The following is a 27,458-nucleotide window of genomic DNA, read 5'->3' on the forward strand; positions in this document are numbered from 1 at the left end:
TGTGGTTGGAGGTTGAAGACAACAGGTGAGTTGTGGTGCCCTTTACACACACAAGTATTGGTTGGTACCACCTCTGTATTAGTTTTGATGAAGTCTTTTTTTTTTTTTTTTTTAGATAAGCGAGTTAGGACTAAGGCTGTTTTGTTTTCACTGGTAGGTGTTAGTCAGGTGTAGTTTTGTTTATTAATTTCATTTTGTTTGGCGTGATCAGACCTGTCCCGTCCTCCCCCACGTTTGGAAAACCTTTGTTAAGGTTAATTATCGAGTAAGGGTCAGTAAAAGCCACAAATGGGTACACTTGAAATGTTGGTAATTAGCCCTCATATCTCAGGCTGACATGTAAAAATGACCAAAACATTAAAAAAATCCAGAACTCTTTAAACTTCCTTATTCTAATTATTGGCACACGGGTCTTTCTCAGGAAGAGTCTTCTGGTACCAAAGGTTATTTGCAGTTATCGTAATTCTACTTCATTTAATGTCTTGTGTAGTTAGCAATGGTAACTATAGTCACCGTGGGATACCATATAAGTGTGTGTGTGTGTGTGTGTGTGGTGGGGGGGGGGGGCTGCCTAAAAAGGTCTCCGATTTCTTAGGTCTCAGAGGGAAAGAAAGACTCCACAGCTGTCAACTGTCACCACAATAAGACAAAACGAAGATCATGATTTATTCCTTCACCCTGCCGACGTGTATGCAGAAGATTATCAAGATGGAGAGAAGTGTAAATAGAGCTAAAGAGGTGCGAACAGATTATAAAAAATGGGTGAACAGTTACAGTAGTTTTCTGGGGAGCAGGAGGTGGACACAATGATGGATGGAAGTGAAAAGTGTGAAAAAGACATTAGTCACACAGCCTCTGCTCCCTCCATCCTCCTCATTCCTTCGTTCAGCTGCATGGCTTTCTCATCAGAGGCCCGGCAGCTCATTCTTTCTCCTTTTCCTACCTTACACCTCCATTTTCTTTTTCTGATTATTTATCCCTGGTTTTCCTGGTACCTTTTAGCTAATTCCTTTCTGTACGTTATATTTCTCTCTGAACACAATCATTTCGGTCCCTTGCTCAATTCAACCTCATAGTATATTCCTTCTTTCTCTACTTCTTCAATGTAATTCTTTTGCTTTCTATTTCTTCTTCCTCCAACAGATTGAAATCTCATTCCCCTGAACTCTTACTACTCCCCTGCTACCTCTTTTTTTTCTCTTTCTTACCGTTAGCCCCGCTCTTCCTCTTACTACCACCTCCCGTCCTCTCCTTTTCCCCTGTCATCACTCTTTTCCCCATTTTGCTCTCTCTTTTCCTCTTTCATCACACTCATTCACACTATCCTCTTACTCCACTGCAGATTCTTTTCTTTCTCTCAGCTGTGATTTACTGGTCTCCTGCCTTTTTCAGATCCACGCACACACACCTCCCTCCCCCAATCTGCTCTCCAAAGGATCACAGGAGCAGGACCTCGAACTGAACCTCTCAACTTTCGACAGCTAACCTCTCCTACATCTTCCTCCTCTACCTCCCCTTTTTCTTTGTCTCTCCCTCTCCTCCCAAAGAAGGGAACACATGAGCAGCAGACTCTTTTCCTCCTGCTCCTCCTCCTCCTCCTCTGCCCTCTCCTCCTCTCATGTCCATGACCGAAGTAAAGTCTTTTTAAATCTGTCTCTTGGGGTGAAACTGAAGCGAGTAAAAAAACTATTCTTCTCTTTCACGAGACACAGGGTCAGTGTGTGTGTGTGTGTGTGTGTGTGTGTGTTTCTGCACATGTCAGGCTCCTATTGAGCATCTAATGTACAGTATATGCAGCTGACACATACTGTACGCTGGTAAGAGAAAGTAAGTGAACTTGTTGAAATCTGCATTTAAATATATACGTTTTCCAAAAATACAGTTGGATCTTTTTTTAAGTTACAATTATGAACTAACACAATTTAATTTATCTAGTAATAAATAAATCAATTAATTATTCTTGTCCATGATGAATACATCACTCAAGAATTCACAGTGCAGGTTGGAAAAAGCATGTTAATGACATTAACAGAAGCTAATTGAAGTCGTGAATTTGTAAAGCCAAAGTCCAATCATTCAAACAAGATTGGAGGTGTGGATTATAGTTATGTTGCTTAATAAACGATAAGAAGCATCTGCTGAGGTGAACCATGCTTCATCTATCCACAATTACAAACACTTTCTATACATTGAAATGGTTTTGTTCTGTGTTGCTCTCTTTACTGATGAAAGGGGTTATCCAGTAAAGATGACTCCAAGGCGCAATGCAGAATGTTCAGAGAGGTAATGAAGCTGCCGTTTTTCAAAACAAAATCACTGCACACCTGACGTTTTCCCAAAAGCACTTTGATACTCCACACTCCCTCACTGGAAAAGTGTTTGGTAGACTGATGGAGCCACCGTTATACAGCAGTGTTTGGGAATCATATGCAAACGCGTCGTATGCGCAGCAACGTGAAAACATCATCCCTGTGCATGGTGGAGGTGATCTCATAACTTGGGTCTGCTTTGCTGCCTTTGGGACTGGACCGTTGCTATCATTGAGAGGAAATAAATGTCCTACTTTATCAAGGTAGTTTAGAGGATTGTTTCAAGGGGGCAGTCCACAATGACAATGCAACCTAAACAGTGAAGTAAGTGTACAACAGGATGACTTTAAAATTAAGCAAATGGTCCTTTTGTTTACAAACTTTTTCAAATCAAATTACAATATATGTGTGTCCCTGTGTGCTTGGGCATTGTTGCCTCTTCATCTTTTAGGTAGTTGTGTGGGAGCAAAGAAAATTGCAGGGCTCCAAAACGTCTGTTTAGTGCATTTGGGCTTACGGCGCTCCATTGCCCACAACTGACTTCCCACGACAATCTCAAGCCCCTTGAAGATAGTTTGTCTGCTCCCTCACGCACACATGAATACACACACCCTCCCTCTCGTTCCCGTTATACAGCGGGGAGTGTGTAGATGGGTTGAACGTGCACGTCTGGTATTCTGCAGCCTAACGACAGGAAAGTTCAGCCCACGTCAGACACACACTACCCCTACAGAGACAGAACCTTCCCGCTCAGAGCAGCACAGCCTCTGGACGGACTGAAGGAGAAAGCCTGAAGGCCAAATAAAGAAGAAATCACTTCATACATACTGTTCTTTCAGCAGTTACTCCCAAAACAGCTGCAAATGTGCTGCTCAAGTTCCGCACTGGATGATGAATCAGGTTGTATTTGGAGGAAATACAGACTTTTGTGCACATCAGCCTTGTCATTGTCAGTTTTTACTTCTCCAGATAGAATCAGTAAATCTACCCTGGATTTATTTTATGTTCTGCATGGTGCAGAAGTGTCCAGTATCAACAGAATTCCTGGGACGCCTGGGCTGTTTAGAAGGACTACAGCGGTATAATAATCAGTTCTTTAGGAAATCCTGAACTATCATCACCACGAGATGACCTCACTTACATAAAAAAATGTGTTACTGTGCTTATGGTACTTTGCCATGAAGCACCGTGGAAGTACAAACAGCAAAACAAAAACCAGCCACCAATATAAAGTATATTAAGAATTAATACAGTTTCAAAATACCTTACGACAGAACACAGAAAATATTTGTGTGTCGAAGTTCATTCTTGACCTTGGAAATATTCCAACAAAACACGCCAGCTCAAGGTCCACTCACTAGCTTTTTCCAGCCCTCACACTGTCCTCATGAGAGCATGGAGTTTGCTCAGTTGTCATGGAGATGCATCTCTTGACGTACAACATTCTTGTCCGTGGTGGTTTAAAAATTGAATTGTAAAATCTAGAGGGATTACAGATTAGTAATTATATACGTATAAAAAAAAAAAGACAACAATGTCCTGAAATTGTGAGAAAAAGCTGCTGAATTCATGTCAACATCAATTTGTTACAAGTAAACAAACTTGGCAAAATGTAGTAAGTGGTCTTGAGCTGGGATTTAGTCAAACTATTTAAGGGTATTTTTTTGTGGTCTGCTCCAGTCTAGTCTAAAAAAAAAAATCTGGTAGGGTGTGGCCTAGGGGTGCAGATAATGATTGTTTTCATTATTAGATAATTGTGTTGATTATTTTCTTCATTAATCAATCAGCTGTTTAGTCTTTAAAGTGTCAGAAAATGTGTCTGGAAAATGTGTGCTTCTGGTAACCGTAAAGAAAGTCTGGTAGATTCACCTGGTTTGTTCTCATTTACATGAATTTACAGTTAATTCTAATGATGTGGACTCTTTAACAAAATCAATGCAAATTTCTTCAGTTGTTACACTCCAGTACAGTCAGATTGTTTTTCTTGCTCTGGCCAGGAAACACTGCTAGTGCATCTCTCACACGCTAACATTAACAGATATACCCCGGTGGTGTATTAACTCACAGTTTTAGTGTGTTTTCTTTGGTTTTCCGTTCTGCGTTCTTCTCAGAAATTCAAACATCAGCGCCAGCTCAAGGCTGTTTGTTCAAATCAGACTCACTAATGCTTTTAACAGACGTCCACAAGTGAAAAGAAAATCAATACAATAACTGGCTGACAAAGAAGGATTTGTACAAATGTCAACTTCCCCTTAAAAGGACACAACTGACATTTCTTGAATGCAAAGCATGTAATTTTTCTTAAGTTCTGGAAAAAGCAACAACAACAACCCTTGCCTATTTGGTCATGTTTTGTGCTGCATATTTTGGCCGTGTGTGACGGACGGGACTGCCCTTTATGTTCTGGATCGAGAGTTTGGTCTTTCAATGCTCTTAACGTTCCACTGGTCTTTGAGTCAGATGGGTCTGCGGAGCCCAACACAACGTTGTTGTTGGCAGGGAAGTGAGACTAGGGCGAGAGTGGAGAGCCGAGGAATGCTTTTGATGGAGAGCTCTTAACAGCGGGACGGAGCGTTGATGTACTGCGCAAGGTAGAGGTGTGCGTGTGTGTATGCCGCAACATATTGTCTGTTTCACAAAAGACAAAGGTCTCAAGAGTTCACTATTACGATCAGATCCATTATAAATGTCACATTTGCGTCTTTATTTTGACCTAAAGGTTATAAAACAGGGACATGGTTTACCCTTCTGCAATATACGTCTACGAAAATGTGTGTGCGTGCTTCTCAAATTACCCCAAAACCCACAAGTCAACTATTTACGCAATGCTTTTAATGAAACCCTGTAATCCCCCTGCAGGTAATGTTTTTGCATCTGAATTCTCTTTACAAGCTCAAATCCTGTAATCACAGCTATACTCTCTAAATCGATTATGACTAGTGGGATTGCTTGTTGCGTAAGGTCACATTAGCCGAGCCGATCGATTCAGGCAGCTCACACTGACCCGTAAAAAGCCGCTCGACATCTCGCCGACGTTCTTCCCTCCTCTTCCTTCTCTTTCGCTAACCTGCAAACACACTCCAACATAAACTTGGTTTCTGTTGCCTGAGGCGACGGAATCGGAGAGATGGGTACACATTAAGTTGTCTTCTTCACATGCGCACGCACACACACACACACACACACACACACACACACACACACACACACACACACACACACACACACACACACACACACACACACACACACACAAAACAGAAACTTTCCTCGTTCTGAGCGAGTCACTTCCACCCCATCAATAGGTCAACTGCTGCTTGTTACTCCATCCTGATAGTTAACACCGGGCCTGAGGCTGGTACAAAACCTGACGGGCTGCACGACACACTTACACACATAAAACACTAAAGCCCACACTTGTCTTTCTCTCTTTCTTTGTCTCTGTCTCTGTCTCTGTCTCTCACACACACACACACACACACACACACACACACACACACACACACACACACACACACACACACACACACACACACACACACACACACACACACACACACACACACACACACACACACACACACACACAAAAGAAAAACACACAGCGGCCAGCAAAACTTTGAGGAATCTGCTGAGTGGTTGGTTCGGCAACCTGATCCCCTCAGCGACTCACACCATCGGCTTCCCGAGAGCGCGCACGCACACACACACACACACACACACACACACACACACACACACACACACACACACACACACACACACACACACACACACACACACACACACACAAAAAAGGTGTGTAATCCTTTTCATTATATTTTAATCAGATATTTTGGGGCTTGATTATAACCGCAGACCTTTCCCAGAAATGTGTTTTTTTTTTCCTCTTTTCTTTTTCTTTCTACTCTCTCTATCTTCACCTCTGCATCCCTCCCTTTGTCCTCCTTTCACTTCAGCATTCCTAATAGCTGGTTCTATTGTTCCAGCTTTCCACTCTTCTGCTGCACCTGTCTACTTTTCCCCTGGAGGAAAAAAAACCTCCACAATCAGGATTAAGAATGAAGAATCGAGGCCGCTATTAAGAAGAAACCTACCAAACGAGTTACTCCGTTTCAAAAAAACAAGGGGAAAACGTCAGCTTCAATATTACTCCTACTCACCCTCATGTAGAAATAACACCTTGTACAAATAGACCCAAATGCCACCCAAACATTTGACAGCTAGAAATTATATAAAATTTCCACATAAGCACGCGGTTCCTTCCAAGAACAAAGATCGGTGTTCAAATTTCATGTGCATGTTCTGAAACCAGCCGGGTGAAGGTGCGAAATGGACCACAGATCTTTTCCTGTTGGGTTTATATTTGGCAAGAGCAATAAATTTGCTGAAGCACCAGCCCTGAAAAAGATATATATCATTTTTAATGACACGCCCCACCCCAGTGAATGCGGGAGAGAAGATTTATGAATGATTAATTTACTTAACTGTGTTGGAAGAAGGAAATGGTTGAAGGGGAACATATTTTCACTTCGAAATCTTGTTTTACATTTATGCAGCTGTGGGAAATTGTGTGTAGATTTGCTGTTAAAAAGTCTCCTGAGGCTGTCACTCTTTGCATAACTACAGCCAAACTATAGCTTGTAGCTGCAGAAGCCTGTACATTTTTTTTTTTAAAATAAAGTTTGAACTCTGAATGAAGATGTATTTTGGGGTCATTATGGGAAAAAAAACCTACTTTTATTTATTATTGAATGATCAAATCTGATACCATAAATGGTCCAACATGTGGGTATAAACTCCATGGTAACGTCCATGGGAAAACAGTAACCATACTAAAATGTCATTTTTTTTTAGCTGCAGTGCAAATTCAGTGGTTTTACAGGGAACATACTTGCCAGGAAGCTGCATCTCAAGCAGACTTCAGATACATCTTTAGTCAGCATGATCAGTGTTTTTATGAAAAACTGGTAACAAAAAAGAAACTTATTAATTCCATCTGTTTGTGTCCAGAGGGAGAATGAGGCAAAGAAATTACAGAGTTTTACATCCAGAGGTCGATGTTTCTAACAAAATCATGAATAAATGAATTCTTTTAAAAGTTCAAAAGTCGCATTCACAGTAAATGTCAAGTCAACCTGTGAAACTGTGGTCTGCTCAAATATAAACACTGTCGTAGTTTTATCTTCTAAAGAAAAGCCAGAGGAAACCTGAACATGGGAAAAGTGGGACTGAGGCTTTTCGAGGAAACCGAGACAGAACATAAAGTTCTGCAAACCGCCGAGAACCTGAGGCCGGTTTAAACCTACAGCATTCTTTTAAAGCTTATAAAGGGCTTTATGAAAACCACATCATGCACAGTATGCACTTGTGTGTGTGTGTGTGTGTGTGTGTGTGTGTGTGTGTGTGTGTGTGTGTGTGTGTGTGTGTGTGTGTGTGTGTGTGTGTGTGTGTGTGTGTGTGTGTCGTCACACCGTGGGCCCGTTATATAAATGCAGATTCAGGGAAGTGAAGAAAGTACAGTGGGGAGGGAAAGAAAGTAAAGTGTGAAAGACAAGCAGATAAGAAGGACAATCACCCAGGAAGGGAGTTAAAGGGATGAAGTCAGGGAGGGATAAAGAGAGAGGAATTAATCCACATTAACAACTACCTTTACATTTTGAGGATTTATGGCAGACTGAACAAGGAACTGACATTTTAATGACTACCTTGGATAAAAACTGCAACAGAACGTACTTTGCTTTCTGTAACCTTTCACATCCTGCGAGACAAAAACGAAGAGGAGGCTGACAGAGCTGGAGACGACCTCAACGGTCCGTTAACACCTCGCAGTCGTGACTTGTTGAAAAGTGATCGAGTCGTTGCTCATAGAAAATTACTTTTTCTGTTTTGTCTTTAATGGGTGAAGATGAAAGGAAAATTGATTTTACAGTTTGACAGTGAGCATATTAAAATGCCACACCTGTCACAAATATGTATGTGGCCTGTTGAGGTTTGTTTTACATAACAGATCGAGTTATTTGTACCGTTTTTTGGATCTCAACTTTCAGCTGTATAGCATATTCTATATAAGGAGGTGAAGACATGACTGGCTTTAACTACAGAGGGGATCGACTCTGCAATCTTCAGTGTGACATCAGCCAAAAGGTAAATCATGTTTGACAGAATAGGCGTCAGAGCATCCAGAGAATTAAAGACTGTCACCTCGAAGCTCCTTGATCAAGAAGGAAGGAACAAAAATGAAAGGAGAAGGAAGAGATGATCAGGATAAAAACTGAGACTGAGAGACTGTGAAGGCCAGCTCGGGCTGAAAGTAGGTCAAGGGCCACAAGTACTAATCTAGTTCGGTGTGTTTGTGTGCATCATTCCTGGCTGGCCAGTATATGGAGGCTAAGGACTGGGTTACATTTTAGTGCAAAGTTAAGATCTGACACAGACAGGGAGCAGCCACTCTGACCCAGAGCCAGTTACTAAGACAGCATATTCAGCCTGAATCGAAATTAGTAAAAGAAAAAACAAAAAAAAAACATTTAGTTTGCTTTTAATCAAATAAAGCAGCTACAATGAACTTCAAGTTAACAAAAAAAAATCAAGTCATTTGGAAGTTTTAGATATTAATATTTAAGGTGCTTTAAGTACTACTGAGAGTCCAGAAACTGTTTAAAAACAAACAAACAAGATGAACAGAAATGCAAAAACTGGCTATTTCTGGCTATAAGACAAATAACATCAGGACACATGATGTCTAGTTCTGTTCGGCAGATTAAAGTTTTGCGTTGAAGGTCGTTTAGATGGAAACTGCTTCAAGATTTCAATCATCAAGGAGAAAAAGAGCATCGTTTTCATGCAAGCATAGACAAGCAGGTGTGTAAACACATTCATCATGTCACACCGGCCTTCACCAGCGACTTCTGGTTAGGCTGCAAAGTCTCTGTCCAAAACTGCAGCAGTGGCAGGTGTTGTGTTTGTACGTGAGGAATACGGGGCTGAGGTCAGTTTACATATTCAGTCAATGTCAGGTCACACTCAGCAGCCACCGGACCGGGCGACGACAGTGACAAAACATCTTTCGTGGTAAACAACTACATTCAGCTACAGTCAACAAATCTCAACCACCTGAGCATTGTATATACATGTGTTGGGTACAGTGTGTGTACTGTATCTGTGTGTGTGTCTTCGTCTCGTGCCTTCCAGATAAGGCAAGACGTAGCTGGCGTAAGATAAGAAACAGTTAACGCTCCAGGGTGTGTGTGTGTGTGTGTGTGTGTGTGTGTGTGTGTGTGTGCGTGTGTGTGTGCGTGTGTGTGTGTGTGTGCGTGAAGCAGAGCAGCGTCCTCGACCCGACGTTTATCAGCATTCTGGAGGCAGACGCTGTTACTCATTAACGACAGCGATAACTCGCAAACACAAACACAGAGTGCCACCACCTGTTATGGTCCACTTCAGTGATAAAGAGGTGAATATTTGCGGCAAGGGAGCCGTCCGTATTGACATAACACATATTAAAGAAGGAGACAAGGAGTGCGATGGCTAGATAGAGCAATGAAGTGATTGCAGATTAGATTTAAAGCGAATTGTGTTCAAGTAGGTGAGCCTGGAAGGTTAACAGGGCCACGGACATGTGGTGGATTTAGATTAATCTAAAATTGATTTGCATTATTTCATTAATTAGATTGAACCCAATACATATATTATTTATTGAATAAATTGGGCCACTTCAAGGCGTTACTTTGTCCAAGCTCTGAAGTTATCAACCAAATAAAAATGACAGCAAAAGTATTTAAATGACTGCATTTCAGTGTTAAGTTGAGCCCCACCTAAAACTGTATTGCTGCAATCTATACGAGGGCTATCCAAAAGTTTAGAGAATGCTCCAGTTGCACACAAACGCAGTGCAGAGCCGTGACGTGCCCAGAGCGGTGGGAAGTAATAACCTTCAGGAGTATTTCAAGTTGCATCGTTTGATCAAAATCAGCACCTGAGTTATTGTTTTTGAACAATAACAGTCTCTGATGGTTTTAAGTAATCAATAGGTGTCTTCAAAACTCAGTTTTAATTTGGACATCTTGACGTCTTTTAACCTGAAACTCACCAAGTAAATATTTCCCATGCTATCATCTAAATAAGCATCATTTTTATGTCTCTTCTTGTTATTTCATCTTCATCTGAATTGTTTTTTCTTTGTTTGTTTGACATTTTGTTTTTGGATGGACTGCAACAGGAGGGCGCCAGCCCTATAAACGTGACCGTCTGTCACTGAGTGACTGACTGACTGTTAAAGTCACACCATTGGTCAGTCAAATGCTGTGGCTTCTTATATCCATTTCAAATTAAAAGTCCTTGTTTCAAATTAAAAGCCAGCAAGTGTTTCATCCGCAGTCCAGCCATACATTCCGTTTTGATCTGGTCTTGTTTAAATATTACATATCTGTAGTCACATAAATTCATGTATTCCCATTTCTTATGAACCGATGACTTAATTTCAAATGAAAAAGCAAAACCTGAACTGACATTTCAGTCTCACGCTGTGATAATTCACATCTCCCTCCTTCTTCCTCCTGTATTTCCTCCTCCTCGCCCTCACATTTTCTCCACCTCCTCCACCTGTGTGTTTTCTGGTTCACTGGATGGGGAGTCAAACATTCCATGCATGCACACATACACACACACACACACACACACACACACACACACACACACACACACACACACACACACACACACACACACACACACACACACACACACACACACACACACACACACACACACACACACACACACATTCATGCCCCCCTCCCACATTCCACACCAAACCTCAGCCGTGACTAAGTCCATTTGTTCAGCTCTGGTCACTCTTAGCCTACTGCATGTGTGTGAGAGAGGGGATAAGGTGTGTGTGTGGGAGTGTGTATGTGTAATTGCATGTGCTTAACCTATACATCTTTATTCCAGTCTCTTCATGTTGACTGACATCTAAATGTTCCCCACAACCTTACCAGGGAAAAAGAAACTGCAAAAAGAAGATGGGGAAACACCTAAATGAAGATGCAACAAACGTTTAACCTTAATTCAACAAGGGCGGTGGCCTCAGTAACTAAACCTTGACTGACACACACATCTGGTCCACAATGGCATTTTCCCGACTGACGCGGAATTTCAACTTGTATATCCACATCAGTTGCACAAACAAAAGTATTATTCCGCTTTCAGACAGACAATAGCACTGTTTGAAAAAAGGCCGCCCTCTCATTAATTCGATTCCTACCAGTCTGTTCATGAACTAAGGGTGCCAACACAAAGACAAAAAGCTGAACCTAGCTCGGAGCTACGCTTCTGGCAGACGTCATCTGGAAAGATGCGCCTTTGGCTAGAAAAATACCTGCACGGACTCATTCTTGGGAGAAATCTCTTCAACAAACAGTGAGAAAGTTAACCTTAAGATGCTTTTGGAAAACTGGGCACAGCTTTGTAAAAAGTTTCCTGCAAACCCTTAACTTTGATGACCAATATATATGAAGAAGAAAGAATATTCACTGGTTGAATCATTCGTTTGATAATGCGTGTGTGTGTGTGTGTGTGTGTGTGTGTGCGTGTGTGCGTGCGTGCGTGTGTGTGTGTGTGTGTGTACGGGCACAAACAATATTTGCCATGACGCACACAGTGAGCCAGGAACAGAGCCTGAGCGGTGTTGATTGATAGTGGACACTCTGTATCAAACAGGCAACAGACGCACACGCACACGCACACACACACACACGCACACACACACACACACACACACACACACACACACACACACACACACACACACAGTCAAGATCAGTCATCATGTACCTGTCAGTGTGGACTAATCTCTTTTTTTTGTGTGAATGTGCACTGCGTCATAATTACGGGAAGAACTGGGCAAAATGCAGACACCATTCACGGGGCTATACAGCTGCAGAGTGTTAGAGAAGTATTTTGATCTGTTAAGAGCCGAAGTAAAAATAGCACATGAATATAAAAGCAATAGTTGTGGTCAAACGAGACCTCTGCTCTGCTCGGGGGATGTTGGTGGATCACATGATGTCATCAATAAGATAATAAGAGGTAAACTAACCAACAGGGGACTTTAGGAGATGTGAAACATGCACAGTCTTGAAAAGCGGTCTAATCAGGGATATTAGCAGAAAGCACCTGTGCTGGTGATCCAAGGGTGTGCAGCGGCTTAAAGTATCAAAAAGTGAAAGTACCGATTATCCAGAATGGACATGTTAGGACTGTTTTACGTTCTATAATAATATATTATTATATCAACATTAGGACTGTTTTACGTTGTATGATATATTATTATATCGTTTTGTTTTTTTTTTTTACCATTGTTGGGCCTGAACAGTTTTATATACAGTTGACAAGTTCAATGTACAAATAAGTCATATTTAATAACCTGATTCTTACGTAAAATAAAAATCTGCCCAGTGACTAATAACGATAGCTGCCAAGAATCTCCAATTTTTGTTCATCTAAATAAACCATTCAATTATGTGAAAAATGCATTATTAAAAAGTTGCAAACAGGTCTGTTAATCTTCCTCTATGGAAAGATGACAATTTGGAAATGCATGGGTTTCATAGAAAAGCAATACTTGAGTACAAAACTCAAGAAAACAGTGGTTCTTTCTACCATTAACGACAATTATAACCTTTTTAACTTGCCACATGTGGTTAAAGCTACAGACCTAAACTCTGAAACCTCCAATACACTCTGAACTGAGAGCTTTCTTTTCCCCACATTCTCCCTTTTCCAGCACGTCTGCCTTCACTAAAGCTCCGACAACACAACAGTTAAATCCCAGAAAGCAAGCAGCCCATAAGTACCTTTGTTAATTACGAGAGGAAGAATAGGCCTGTTGTGTCTCAGTGTGATAATGGTGCCAGCACAACAGAGGGATTACCTCGGCATAATAAGTACGCAGAGCTGACCATTGTGATGGAGGGCCATGTAGTGGGAAATAATTAACACAGCTAACTGGTCTGCAGGCCTTTCAGCTAGACGTCAGCACTGTGTGGTTATTGGCAGGGGATTAATGTCCGCGGTTAATTCACTGTGGCTGTAACCAATATATGTTCCTGTACTGTTTTTTTTTTTTTCTGATCTGGTCGATGTTCTGCATCTTACTTTGGGGGGGAAAAAAATGAAAGAAATGTCAGTCATGCCGTTCTATGCTGCATTTTCAATTATTAACAATAATTAACACAGGATGTACCGTCTACTTCGACTGCATGGGAAGTCCTAAAAATAGTTGTACCGTACTGTGTCAGTATCTGGGATATAAACTTTAAGCTTTTGGTAGTTACAGTATATAGTTCAAACTGACAAATTACAAACCCTCAAACTGTTTTATAAGCTGTAAAGTATACTCAAATACAAACTCCACGAAATGAACTCTTTAAACAGGAAAAAAAATGGAAGAAACGCTCTGAGTTACCGGAGGAGGGACCTCTCATCCAGGATGGACTGTCGTGCATTATGTACAAAACATGTAAATAAATCTAAAATCCCAATTCTTAAAGCCAAATTTAAAAACCAGGTTCCCTTGTTTTAAAGTCAGACTATCTGCACATTTTCTAGATTTACATCCAAGTGCAGAGGGTTGAGATATATTACGATTAAAACCTACAAGTTTTCAATCCCAAAATGAATGCTTTAACAGATTCAACAAATTGAAGGCTGTGATACAGGTTTAAAGCCAGATTGACAGCACTGAAGTGAATTTCACTTGATGTAAAACTAAATCTCCAAATTATAAAGATAGACTAAAGGCGCCAGTATATTTCATCACAACTGCTTGTCCGATTTTTGGATGACTTCAGAAATCCATCACCCTACCTGACATTAGCCATTATGTCCCTATTTAAGCAACTATCATGTCCCCTCAACATGATGACGGGCTTATAACTCAGCATATATCGGTATCTGTGAATAAGTTATCTGAAAACTTGATCTTACAGAACATAATGCCAAAAAAGCTTTGGATAATTTAGGAGTTGTTAAATTTGTGTTTGTTTTTTGTTTATAGTTATTTATCATTATTACATTCACAGTGAGATTCACTGTTTCAATACATTGATGTCATTTTGGAGAATAAAGTTGATGTTAAACTGTAAAACATCCTGCCTCCATCTTAGTCACAAATGTTTGATAATCACATTTTGGTCGATACATTAATATCTTAAGTTTTTTACTCCCTAATATCAGTAATCAAAAATCCACTATTGGTTGGCCCCTTGTTCCAAGCAGCTACAAACACCGAAGGTGGTCAGACAAGTTGTGTGACCTCGTTCTTTTCTAGCAACCCGGTCCTAACAGATGTCAAACGCTTTCAAAATAAACAAACATGATAAATGCATGAATCTAAATCTTAGATATTTTGATTTCCGAGATGCCACGCTAAATTTGATTATGAAAATCAACAAACACCAGATGACAGAAATGTATGTGTTTGGCCACATATTCACAGTCCCCGGTAGATATTATGTGTCCCCTCCAGAGTTCCAGTCTTTCTAAATCCACCCCCATATCTGTCATACTGCTCTCACATTCCCCGGCAGTATGGATTCCACATCGACAGCTGGTACTGAGGAAAAAGACGACAGCGTTCGTGTCCCCTCATGTGTGATGGTTTTCAACTTTGTTTCAAGTTTTACTGCCACCTTATCCTTCAGAAAAAAAAAAAGCATGACAGTTACTTTGCATATGCTCTGTGAACCTGTAATCATATACTAGGTATTGATGATGATAAGGGTATGAATATTACAAATTCGTTTTACCTGAACAAAAACAGCGTACATTGAAACGGACACGAGTAAGAGCTCAACGGAACAAGTCCCTTGTGTCATAGCTAGAAGCTACAGAGAGAGCTTAGAAAAAAGTATTTCCTAAAGCTGTCTGTCTTAACATCCTGCCCCTGATCAGCCTCTATTTCCTGGGGTCAAAGGTCATCTGTATGTCTGACAAACAATCAAGAAGCGAGAGTGCGTCCGATTGTCCATAACATGTCAATCACGTTCGACACTGAGGTTAAAATGGTGATAATTTTGGTCACACTCACTTTCTCACACACACACAAACGCCCTGAGTGCCGTCTCGCACCCCCCCCCCTCCACACCCCAACTCAATCTGACAGACCGAAGCTTAAAGAAAACAAAAGTCTGTGTCTCCTGTCCCAGCGATCACTTTTCAATGTCTCATTTGTAACGCCAACAGGAATAACAGCTGGAGACTGTGTATGTGTATTTGTGTGTGTGCGTGTGTGTGTGTGTGTGTGTGTGTGTGGTAGATGGGGGTTAAAAGGTGGTTTGAGAGGGTCTAGCTGAAGGGTAGACAAGGGAGCGAGGAACCAGCAGAGACAAAGAAATGTGGCCGAGGAATTAAAGTGTCAGAAGGAGAGAGATGGAAACAGAAAGAGAAAAGACAGATCACAGAGACAGAAAGATTGAGAGGCAGCAGAGGACACGCAATTACATGAGTGACACTCGAACAGACTTCCCTATGGACAGTTATTTTCACCTTTAAAAGATAAAAAGTTTGATTGATATCGATTATCCGAAGCAATCTGGAACATTGAAAAGACACGTTCTGTGTTTTTTATGATTCAACACTCAATAAAAGGGAACCAATCTATGTTCATGGTTAGATATCAAAAGTAGTAAAAGGGAAATGTGTTTCCCTTTAATAGTACTAAAAACTGCTCTGAGTCGTTTTATGCCTCTGCTTCAGAACTTCACATCCAATCACTATGATTTACATTTACAACCCAGCTGCTGTCTAAAAAGTCTGAGAGTTTGCCACACATACCCTCAGCTGTGTCTTTTATCTCACCGCTACTTGCCAGACTAAATCTTATTTGGGTTAAATGCATCAAATGCCAATTCAAATGTAAAAACATACACTGTATGCTTTACATTTGTGATCTGCACATCTTTAGTAAATGAGTAATATCACGCCAACACCGTAGACTCTTGTAGACAATCAGGGATGTTATATCATCTTGACTGCATTTGTGAAGAATGTAAACCTCCACTAATATCAATGTGGTTGACTGACTTAATGTAAATCCATATGTATTTTAGACAAACTGATTTTTCATAAATATATAATGGACATTGTGAATTTTTCAGTTGGCATACCTTTTGACAAAAATTACAAGTTTAACTTCTAAAACTACGATTTTCACATTAGGGACATTTGAAATGTGTGCTACCTTAAATCAGAAAATCAATCAAAACAGAAAATATGGACGCCATATAGCACATCTTTACAACAGTTTGTATGAATTCACGTTTGGTATAATTCTCTTTCTGCCACACACGAGAGCGAAAGACGTGAAAAAGGAGCGCACACAGTGAGTGTTGTTGTCCTGTGGGGTTCCTGGTGTGTTATTACAGTCTCCTCTGGAGCCAGCCAGTGCTTTCTCTGACCCTACCACACACACACACACACACACACACACACACACACACACACACACACACACACACACACACACACACACACACACACACACACACACACACACACACACACACAGTGTGTGTGCACCAACGGAGGCACACACTCTCCCTGACCCCTCCCTGATCTGCTGGCTGCCCTTTGACCCACTGTGCTGTAGAGTTGACCAAACATACCCCAACCCCACTGAGACCACAATACAGCACTGTGGCGCCATGACCCACACAATACTGCACTATGTAGGAGAGAGAGAGAGAGAGAGAAGCTAAGGGGGAGAAAGAGAGGGAGAGAAAGAGCAGGAAGAAAAAGGGAAACCACAAAATATGTAAATCTGAATATCAAGTCAGATTCAAAAGAAACAATTAAATCCTCAACTGCCTGCAACAACAGATTTAGGCAAATAAAAGAATGCAAAAGAGATACGACACATGGATGTGTTGAATATGATGGAGCGAATGGATCCTAGAAAGTGGAAATGAGGAGTGGAAAATGTAAATATATAATTGATAAGAAATATTTGAATGCCTTTAAAGAGCATTTTTCCTCTTTCCCCTCCTGACCCTGAAATCCTTCCGCTAACGAAGACTTATTGTAAATATCGTCCCAACACTGCTATTATAAGCTCATTTTTTCTTCATATATTGTAGGACACATTTATGCTGTATTCCCAGTTTGGTTCTAACAATTTAATTTGCCTTTAATTGATCTTCTCTGTCTTTTAGATGCAGTGTAACTCCTGGGTTAGAAACTTACCTCATTAAAACTCATTCTTTCCAGTACTTTATTTACTCTAATGAAGGTTCCTACAAATGCCAAATGTGTCACATTGAATCTTTGGGAAATGCAGCGCAGTATGAATACAATTATGCTCAAGACATCGATAATATTTCCATTTGATTAAAGTCATGAAGCCACTTCAGGGGCAGAAACTGTGTTAAGAGGTTAAAATCATTGTTAAATGTCTTTGTTTGCCTCTCACTACTTCTTTCCACAATGCCTTCCTTTCCTATCTTATCTTCCTCTGTTGCTTTTCTTTCTGCTGCACCCCCTCCACAAACACACATCCCACCTTTAACATCACCGCGACACCCTGCCAAACCCCCGCAGAGAACGTCCAGACAGCCCCATTAATACCTCACCATTAGCAAAGTCAAAGCAAACATTGACTTTATCTGAATGTTGGCTAATAGCCTTTAACATTAACAGGCCCAATAAAACTCTTGAGCTGCGGAGCAGTGGCTGCAAAAAAAGGGAGTGGGGGTGGGTGCAGGTGTCGAAAGGCTGCTCCTCACCTTCACCAGTCTGTTCCCTACAAATGGCTTCACATCAGTGCTGCTTACTTTGTATGTTACGTTATGTACGATTATTTCTCACAACATTTAGGTCATGCACTTCAGAAAATAGGAGGTTTTAGAAATCTCAGACTCCTTTCAGTTGTGACAAATTGTGTTATTTGGCACTTGGACTTCTTTGGCAGCCCTACTTATCCAAACAGTCCACAACATTTGGCCCTGACATTAGGGTTTAACAAGAGGAAATAAAAGAGTAATTTGGACCCTTTGAAGCTTCCTTTTGTCTGTTAATCACCTCATAATCAACAAAGACACACACACACACACACACACACACACACACACACACACACACACACACACACACACACACACACACACACACACACACACACACACACACACACACACACACACACACACACACACACACACACACAAGCCTGTTTCTTCATCTCATTTAGAAGACAAAAGCATCACTGTGTAAATAATGAATTCAGCAGCATAACAGAAGAAGTCACCTAATGGACAGATTTTTTTTTTTTTGCTTTCCACTTTAAGCATCTGACTGTGGACACAAACAGAAAAAAATCTTTAGTTCACGGGTATAAAAAAATGCGTTTGTCCCAAAACTAAAAAATGCTGTATAATAAAATGTGGGTCCCATGCAAGAGACAACACGCTCATCTGTGTATTCTGATGAACATTTTCGTCATTAATGCGTTTCATTTCAGCGTTTCTACTACGAGCACTGAGGCTGGCATGTAAAAGTCCCACCGGGCCGTGTAACGGTTATCAGCATGTCAAATGGTATTTATGAGAGTTAGCTGTGACTTGGAGCGCGTTGCATGCTTAAAGAGCAGGAATGAGGTGGAGGAGATTTACTGATGTGAGTCCATGAATGTGTCTGTTTACAATGAAGTAAAGTTGTCTGTTTGAAGCATCTGTCTGTGGTATGCAGTTGTTTACTCGAGGAGGAATCAAGACTCTCTCCTCCTCCTACATCTCCCTCCACCCATCTGCTCACAAAGAGACCGGCAGATGCTCACCAATACCACAAGGTTCTTTATTTCCAAGTGAAGTGATTAAGTTCTGTTTTTTTTTTAGAAGACAGTGTGTGGGCAAACACAAATAAAATTGACCTGATTCATTGAAGATTCATGCTTTTTCATTCACTGATTATGTAGTTGTAGACAGTGCTGTTTGCAAATTACAACCCAGGCCAACACTTTCCATACTGAAGTACTTACTGACCCAATTTATGACCTCAACTTTCAGTGTTGGGGGGCGGGGTGGCCTTCATAATCATTCAAATTAATTGTTTTATCCTTCCAATTGCCTGAAACCCAAAATATTCCATTTAAAATGATATAAAACAACAAATTATCGCACAATTCATCTTTCTCTGGTGTACTAGATGGGTGGTTGGATAAAACAGAGGTCTAAAGACGTCACCTCAGACTCTGGGAACTTGTGATGGGAATTTTTCACAATTTGCTGACATTTTCTGAACCGATCTGCCACAAATTTGTAGACGAGAAAAATAATTGTAAGTCGTAGCCCTTCACTTGTCTGTCTGTTTGTCGACAGTTTTTTTTTTTTTTTTTTTTTTTTTTTTTAAAGCCCTGCTATTTATGCACCTCTGATGACAATGTGCCTTTCTTTTCAGTCCTCTGTACCAAACCACAATTCTCTCCTACGTATCATTGTTAGTGTTAGCATGCTAATTACATTCCTCCGTAATGAGTGTGTGGGACAGACGGTTGTTAAGTGATTGTGGTCTTTGTGTGTGTGTGTGTGTGTGTGTGTTCTTACATGTGTAAAGTCATATTTATGGGTAGCGGTTTTTTTATTTGTATAAGTTTCCAGCATCTGTGTATGCGATTGTTTACACTGTCCTCTCTCTGCCTGTCATTGTGTGCAGAGATGATGAGCCGCTGTCTCTGTCTCTCTCTGTTTCTCAGTGTCTGTTTGCCATGTTGCTTTTCTGGAGTCAAGATGGATATTTAATGTGTTTGTGGCTCTTTACGCTTATTATAACAACAAATGAACCCTCTCCCTTTGTCTAGATAATGGGTGGTCTTATATGGCACCGTCACCTGGAAAACATGAGACTGTTTACACAAAACGGTCCATCAGGAAACCATGTAGAGAAACTCGCACTCATCATGTCATTCCTGCATATATTGTTTCTTTTCTGAATCTGTTTCCAAGTCTGAGTGGAAGATGCAGACAAGAAAGATGCAAAAATGGTATAAGCAAAGACAAAAACTGACAGATTAATGGCTATAATCACATTATTATTATCCTGTCTGGCCTGCTCCAGTTGTTTGATCACAAAGCGTTTAACAGCTGGCTTATGTAAATACCATCTGACATGGTGATAACCCTCTAACGTACACGTGGCACTTCTCATCACGTAATTAACGTATCTATGCATGCGTAAACAAATGAACAGGCGCATAAGAACCAAAAAAACATGAAAACAAGCATCCGTTCAGTGCTTTTCAAATGTCTAACATTTCTCGGTTAAGGTAGGTAGGTAGGTAGGTAGGTATATACTTTATTAATCCCCGAGGGGAAATTTTTTAACTGTGCATCAGTGGTGTCTTCATCACTTCTGAGAAAGAAGCGACAGTTTACCCAAGTTCTTCCATTCGAGCGCAAGTAAAAACCCTTTTTCAAAATGCAACATCAGCTCTTCAGAATGTTTTTTATATCTATATAATGATTTAATGCCGAGGTAAATTGGACTCATAACTTTTCATAAACCCTTAAAAAAAAATGTACTTGTGGCAACTATGGACATGTAGAAGTAGTAAACAAGAGGTGTTGCTTCAAAAGGAATAGTTCAACATTTTGAGCGATGTAGTTATTTTCCTTTTTGCTGAGGGAAGATCGATTAACAATCTCATGTTCGCACTGTGACGATGAAGCAACAGCGAGGAAACAAATTCACTTCCAGAAACAGATGGAAGCAGTCAGTCTGATCAGTAACAGAATCTACCTACCGGCACTACTGAAGTTAATTTGTTGACACGTGATTTCTCGTTTGCTTCCCCGGTACAAAAGCTCCACGGTAAAAACAAAACGTTGTGGTCTTGTTTACAGGGTTCCGGAGTCTTGTTGTCACCGCGAGGTTGCCGGGCAACCAGCAAAGACTCCAGGAAGTCACGGTGCCCGCAAGTAACTGCCTACAACAACCGACCCAGGTTTTTCTCTTTGGTCTTTGTGCCAAGCTGAGCTGCTGGCCGAAGCTTTATATTTACCATAGAGACACAACAGTGCTGTAAACCACGTCATCGAACTGTTGAAAATAAGCACATTTCCTGAAATGTCAGACGTTTGCTTTTTACAGTGTGAAAAGTATTTATTTTTTAAGATGGACCAGAATTAAACTCTTCGCTCTTGAGCAGAACTCTGACCGGAGGTGCAGGTAGCCTTGAATGCACTTGCCTACTGTTAGTTTTTGACCCCTGAAATCCAGCTCAATGCCGTTCAGCTAACAGGCGAGAATGCTAATCTCTCAGCTGCTCAGTCTCATGCTCAACGACACACACACACACACACACACACACACACACACACACACACACACACACACACACACACACACACACACACACACACACACACACACACACACACACACACACACACACACACACACACACACACACACACACACACACACAGAGGCCCAGACAGTGGTTCAAACAGTGCAGTTGTGTAAGCCTTAGGAGCACAGGTTATGTGACTCTACATCTTGCTGCAATCAGTGCATAAATGTTTCATCTTCATATCAGTCTTCCCATCTCTTCTGCTCTTCCTGTCTTGCTTGTATCTACTTATTTCTTCTCATAATCTCTTCCTTTACAGTTCAACAAAGATCCTCAGTTACTTCAATTCAGTGCCGTCTGAGGCTCGGCCTCCACCAGCTCCAAGGACACCCAGCGAAAAGTAACTTCCATTTAACGCAGTGTTTATTAATCCACGGTGAAATTAAAACATTTACATTACTTTTCTCTTTTACCATGTGGTAATTTACAGCTTCTACGAAGGTGCAAGGTAAGAAACTTAACTTCCTGGATTTATACGATAGCTCACGTTTACCGTCGCTGAATCATGTGGGCAAAAGGGACTGTCCTGAAAAATTAGGCCACAAAAGAGCCCATGTTTTCAGTTCTAAATGTCCTGTTGTGTCCTACAATATTTAACTTGTGATTGTTCATTGTTTGGTATGCATATTTCTTTGGGATATCGGAATCACAAATAGAAATGCTTTTCCTGTATCACTTCCTCGAGTGCAGTTGAGAATGCAACAAACCAGCCAGTGGGAGGAGGTTTCTTAATAATCTGTTTTATTAAATTTATCAAATCTTTAATGGAATTTTGTACTTAAAGACAATAAATTGTAATCATGAGGTGACTTACCTCATGACCCATTTATAGTAACATATCAAATGGACCTGAACATTTTTGTATTCGGGGACATTGCTGCAATTAGTTGAGATTAGAAGTGAGCAATCATTGTAGAGTTGACTTGGCCGACATCCTGCTGAGAGTGTAAGACTGCTGTCCACCTTCACAGAGGCTGTTTTCTGAGGGTCTTTAAAGAACGAATATGGTATTTTTATGTTCCCTCTGATATCTATTTCTTTAAGCTACAGTGGGAAAACTTAGTGTTTGTCCTCAACAACTATCATTCAGGTGGCACTAAGTCCTTAATACCATACCTGTATAGTAAAGCTGCTCGGTGGTTAAATTTAGATCACTGCGAGGGCCACTTGGCCACAGCTAAAGTTTATATCATTCCGTTGTGGTTCTCAATAACACGGTCAATAAATTACCAGAGCCTTTATAAAACAATGTAGTACATTTAATAGTATTTTCTCTTGAAGTGAAAGCTGTTTAATTTATAAAACTGCCTTTGTTTGTGTAGGTTGTTTCTGGTCAATACACTGTTCACTGTGAGCTCTGGCTGAGGAAGCAACATCAGGGGATATAAAGTCCTATTGACGATGACACATCTGTAAGCAAGTTAGGCTGTGGAAATTGTGAACAGATTTTGTTCGACCTCGGCTGCTAACTTTGGCTCTGACTTGAATTATTTTATGCCAAAAAGGACAGAATTTAGGAAAGCTTTCGAGCATCCTTTTAATTTGTCTAATCTGTTCAGTAAAAATAATGTTGGGATTGGACAGAATTTCTGGCAAATAAATTTTTGTATAAATAAATAAACTTATTTATTTTTTAAACCTTAAAAACTTTAAGATTCTGAACACTCGGAAGAATCTGCATTTTCCTGCATTCTAATCCCCCATTTATACACAATGCCTGGTTCAACTTTACACTGCGGATTGTAAACAGGGAACCATAAAGATGAGATGCGGAGAGAGAATAGAAAACATGCTGCATCACTCAAATTTGAAACCACAAATTCACAATTACAGAGGTAACCTCTGCCCACAGGGCGACTAAAACCCAGCATCCCACTCACCCCCCTCCCCCTCCACACACACACACACACACACACACACACACACACACACACACACACACACACACATGCAGTATAGATGTCTTTCAGCTGCCTGTAAAGCTTCAGTAAAAACTGGGAGGCACAAAAACATCCTAATTTAATTTCTATAAACTCATTTCAAAAGCAGCTTCAGATAGATTTATCTTGCGCTGATACTGTACGTTAACCAAGAGAAAACTTTTGTCTGGCGACTCAAGTTTACCTTTTTGCACGACAAGGGAAAACTTTACTTTCTAATAGGTACATAATGTCATTTTGTTCCCTCTGTCCTCTTCATGCTCCCCTGCCCTCTCCCTCACACCTCCCCTCACCCCCCTCTAATCTGTTTCCTTCCCTTAACCATGTTTCCCCTCCTTTTTTCTTCCTCATTCATGCCCCTTAGTTCCTTTTTTCCTTCCTCCCTACTTCCCTTCTGCCTCTTTTATCATCCATTCTTATCTCCCCCCTCCCCCCTCACCCCCCAAGTCCTGGGGCCCCCTTTTTCTCTCCTCCACCCTCTCTCTCTTCTTACTCTCCATCTCCCTCCTCTATTTTCCCTTACCCCTCGCCTTCTGTCCCTCTCTGCTGCTTGCCCTGGTTTTATTGACAGACTGCAGGCAGAGAGGGGGAGGAAATGCTGTGGCATTGTACAGCAAACATCCCTAATAGGCTAATCTAATCTCATCTCTTTGCGGTCTATGGCCCTGTGTTTACTTTCGGCCCCGTGTCTACATGCTGGCTCTGCCTTGCCTGACTGAATGTAGCTTTGTTCCCACTAAAAACTCATCGTCGGTGTGATCTCAGGAACGGGCGCCAACTCCACAACTGTCTGCTCGTGAAGCCTGCAGGCAGGTGATCGTTCTCATCTATGCACAGCTTGTGGAGCTGTTGTTGATCTTATATATTGCTTAGCTTCATCGGAAAAAACAAAACACAGTGGCGTGCAAAGCACAGAAGTTGCTGCTCCACAGCTGACCCTGATGACTAACCTGCCTGTGGAATTGTACAATTAAATACTCAAATTGAAATACTGAATTATACTCTACTGACAACATGGTAGTATCCTAAAATAGCCAGGAGCTGAATCACTCAGGCGGGTGCAAGAATACGGGAAAAGAACCGAATAACGATTCAGTTCACCGACGAGCTAAAGCACATTCGTAAAGTAAAGTTCACCCGAGGACAAGCGTTTGTACATATTTCAAAGAGAGACCAAAATGAGAGATGAGAAGGTGATGTGGCAGAGGATGCAACAGTAAAAAAAAACATTTACAAAATTAATTTTACAGCACAAACTTTGGGAAGACTTTTCTTCTCAAAGTTCGTGCGGGTGGATCATAACACCATCTGCAGTGATTTATCCTCCTGCCTTCAGGATATTTTGGACTTTAACGCTCCATATCTGTGGAAATCAGTGCTTCTGTTACTCACCCCTGACAGCTGTGGACATTAAGACCATCTCCAGCAACAGGTAGATCCAGAGAAGCTCCATGTTCCTTAAATGAGGAAGATAAATGCTCAGCCTCTTTGATCTGAAAGAAAATGAAATAACAAAAAAAACAAAAAACAAAAAAAACAATAGATATGAGAATGCTTTTTAAAGTATATCAAGTAAGAAAATACCGAGTGATTATTTCTCCGTTTTTTGGGGGTTACACTCCATACAGGAATCATTCCCTATCAGCATTACTGTCTTGTCTCTGTGCCCACATTCATTACTTTACCATCGGATTGGCTCCTTCGATGTGTTGTATAGCAGTCAGTGCAACGAAATTCACACATAACATCTATATGGAACCCTGCCTTGAATTTGAGAAAAGTAGGAATAACTTGATAATGCTGGACTGTCTTATAAGGATCCAAGCGCTCACTTCCAAAATGTTTCACCATAATCTCTTCTTTTGAGCGAGATGCGTCTTCTCGTTTATTGATCTAGCCCATGGCAGTCAGAACAAAGTGAGGTGTTCGTCATTGACCAGACACAAGTATAAATCTGTCCGAGGATTTTCTGCAAGTCGGAGTGTTTTTCCTTGCAGATTTATTCTGTCCACCTGTCCATATGTCTCTCCTTACAGTGGTTTTAATCATTCTGCCACATAAATTCTTCCCAAAATCTTATCATATCTTATTTCAATATTTCACATGTTGCACCTTTGATCACTATCTGTCATCCTCAGCGCCTCAGCTCACTACAAGCTGCTACACACTTTAAAGTGCAGGATAACTGATTTGGCAGTATGTGACGATCACAGATTTGTCCAACTAAGCAGCGTAAAGCCACATTTTATTCGCATAAAATAGTTTGCTGATGCTACTGTGATGGTGAAATAAATATCTATTTCCTAAATTCCTAACAAGCATTTTAAAAAGGAGTTGAAAGTAGCTGGAAATGAAAGATTAAGTTTCTTGAAATAGGAGGAAAGCCCTCCAGAGGATCCCAGATAGGAGCTTTAATGTGTTTCCAAACATTAATTCACTCAGCTACATGCTGATCTCTTGAATAAACTCGGATATACTTAACACAAAGCCTGCTCCTCTGCAGTCACACACACGAAGGTACATCAATATTCCGTTATTAAACCATAATGTACTGTGTGAATATGCTTTTTTTTTTTTAAAGTTGTTGGTCAAAAATGTGTAAGTGCTGCCACAGGTTGCAACTCTTCTCAAAGACACGGACTTTCTGATCTGAAAGTCACCACTTCTGTAGATTAACACTGTTGAAAATGAATGAAGAGCACGACATAAAGAGACCAAATTAAACTTTAAAACTTTGTAGAAATGAAATAGAAGAAAGAAATGAAATAAAAAGGAAACTTGGGAGATGAATAAAAGCTTACTGTAAACTCACCACAAAGTGTGACAGACAAACATTTAGACCCCCGTGGGTGTATTTGACCGATATTACAGTGATTTGGACTAATAAGTAAAGTCAGACTTACTGTACAGTTTCCAGCAGTGATGAGATGTCCTCAGTATGTTACCTGCATGTACACCATGCCGTTATTCCGCAAAACAAAGTTCGTCACCTTCTTTCCAGTGACTTTTAAGATTTCGAAAACTTATTCCGTGATTCAAACCGACAATAATTGACACGCCACTGTCAACTGAAAGCACAGGAGGAAGGCTGCACCTAAGCTTGCGAAAAAATATGAGAATAAACGTAGGAAAAATATCAAATACATGAGCTAGGTCAAACACGTGAGCGCTCCAAATGTGTCTGTAGTATTTCTGAATGACAGTCCGCATGAACCGCTCGAACAGCAGCAAGGGGACCGGGAAAAGAAAAGAAGGACAGAGAGAAAGAAAACTCTTATCTACATTCTCGCCTCTTTACGTAACTATTCAGACATGTGTCTATAAAATAAAATATAAAAAAAACCCTCACTTCTATATCCCCATTGCCTCCAGCAGCGGTTCGCCGTCTAAAGCTCAGCCGCAGGCGAGAAAACAAACTGTCGACTGACTGTCCCAGCACGTAACTTTCAGCCAATCAGAACACAGGCCAATCAGGGAGCGGACCAATCAGAGAGCAGGAACGTGCAGGACAAATTTGGAGAGGTCCAGAATGGTGGGGAGGGGGTCATAACTCAAATTATCATAATCAATCATTTGTTCGACACGGAAGAGGTGCAGAAAAAAATGACGTGCGCTTTACACCAAGAGACTTGAAGAGGATTATTATTCAAAATCAAAATTAGTTAGCCTATCAATTTTATTTATTATTATTATTATTATTATTTATCGTCGTTGCGGCAGGATGCGTAGTAGTAGTGATAAGAGTACGGAGAAGTAGTAAATTAGTAGTTATATAATATAGCCCATGTTTTCTTTAAAAGAAAA

General features: G+C 40.7%; 1 protein-coding gene across 1 annotated transcript in view; it reads right to left on the reverse strand.

Annotated features, from left to right (window-relative positions):
- Positions 1-27,025, reverse strand: part of fgfrl1a (fibroblast growth factor receptor like 1a) — a 68,028-nt gene extending 41,003 nt beyond the window's left edge. Inside the window, exons 1-2 of the mRNA XM_069720031.1 lie at positions 26,558-27,025; positions 25,047-25,147 (exon numbers count right to left, since the gene is read on the reverse strand). Of these exons, the coding sequence (XP_069576132.1) occupies positions 25,047-25,107 (61 nt within the window). The 5' untranslated portion in view covers positions 25,108-25,147; positions 26,558-27,025. The remainder of the gene's footprint in view (positions 1-25,046; positions 25,148-26,557) is intronic.
- Positions 27,026-27,458: the final 433 nt, after the last annotated feature.

Source organism: Brachyistius frenatus, unplaced genomic scaffold (genome assembly GCF_029030835.1).
Source record: "Brachyistius frenatus isolate BFR_SWC_R1_liver_20210118 unplaced genomic scaffold, ASM2903083v1 Contig_230, whole genome shotgun sequence".
Lineage (NCBI taxonomy): Eukaryota > Metazoa > Chordata > Actinopteri > Embiotocidae > Brachyistius > Brachyistius frenatus.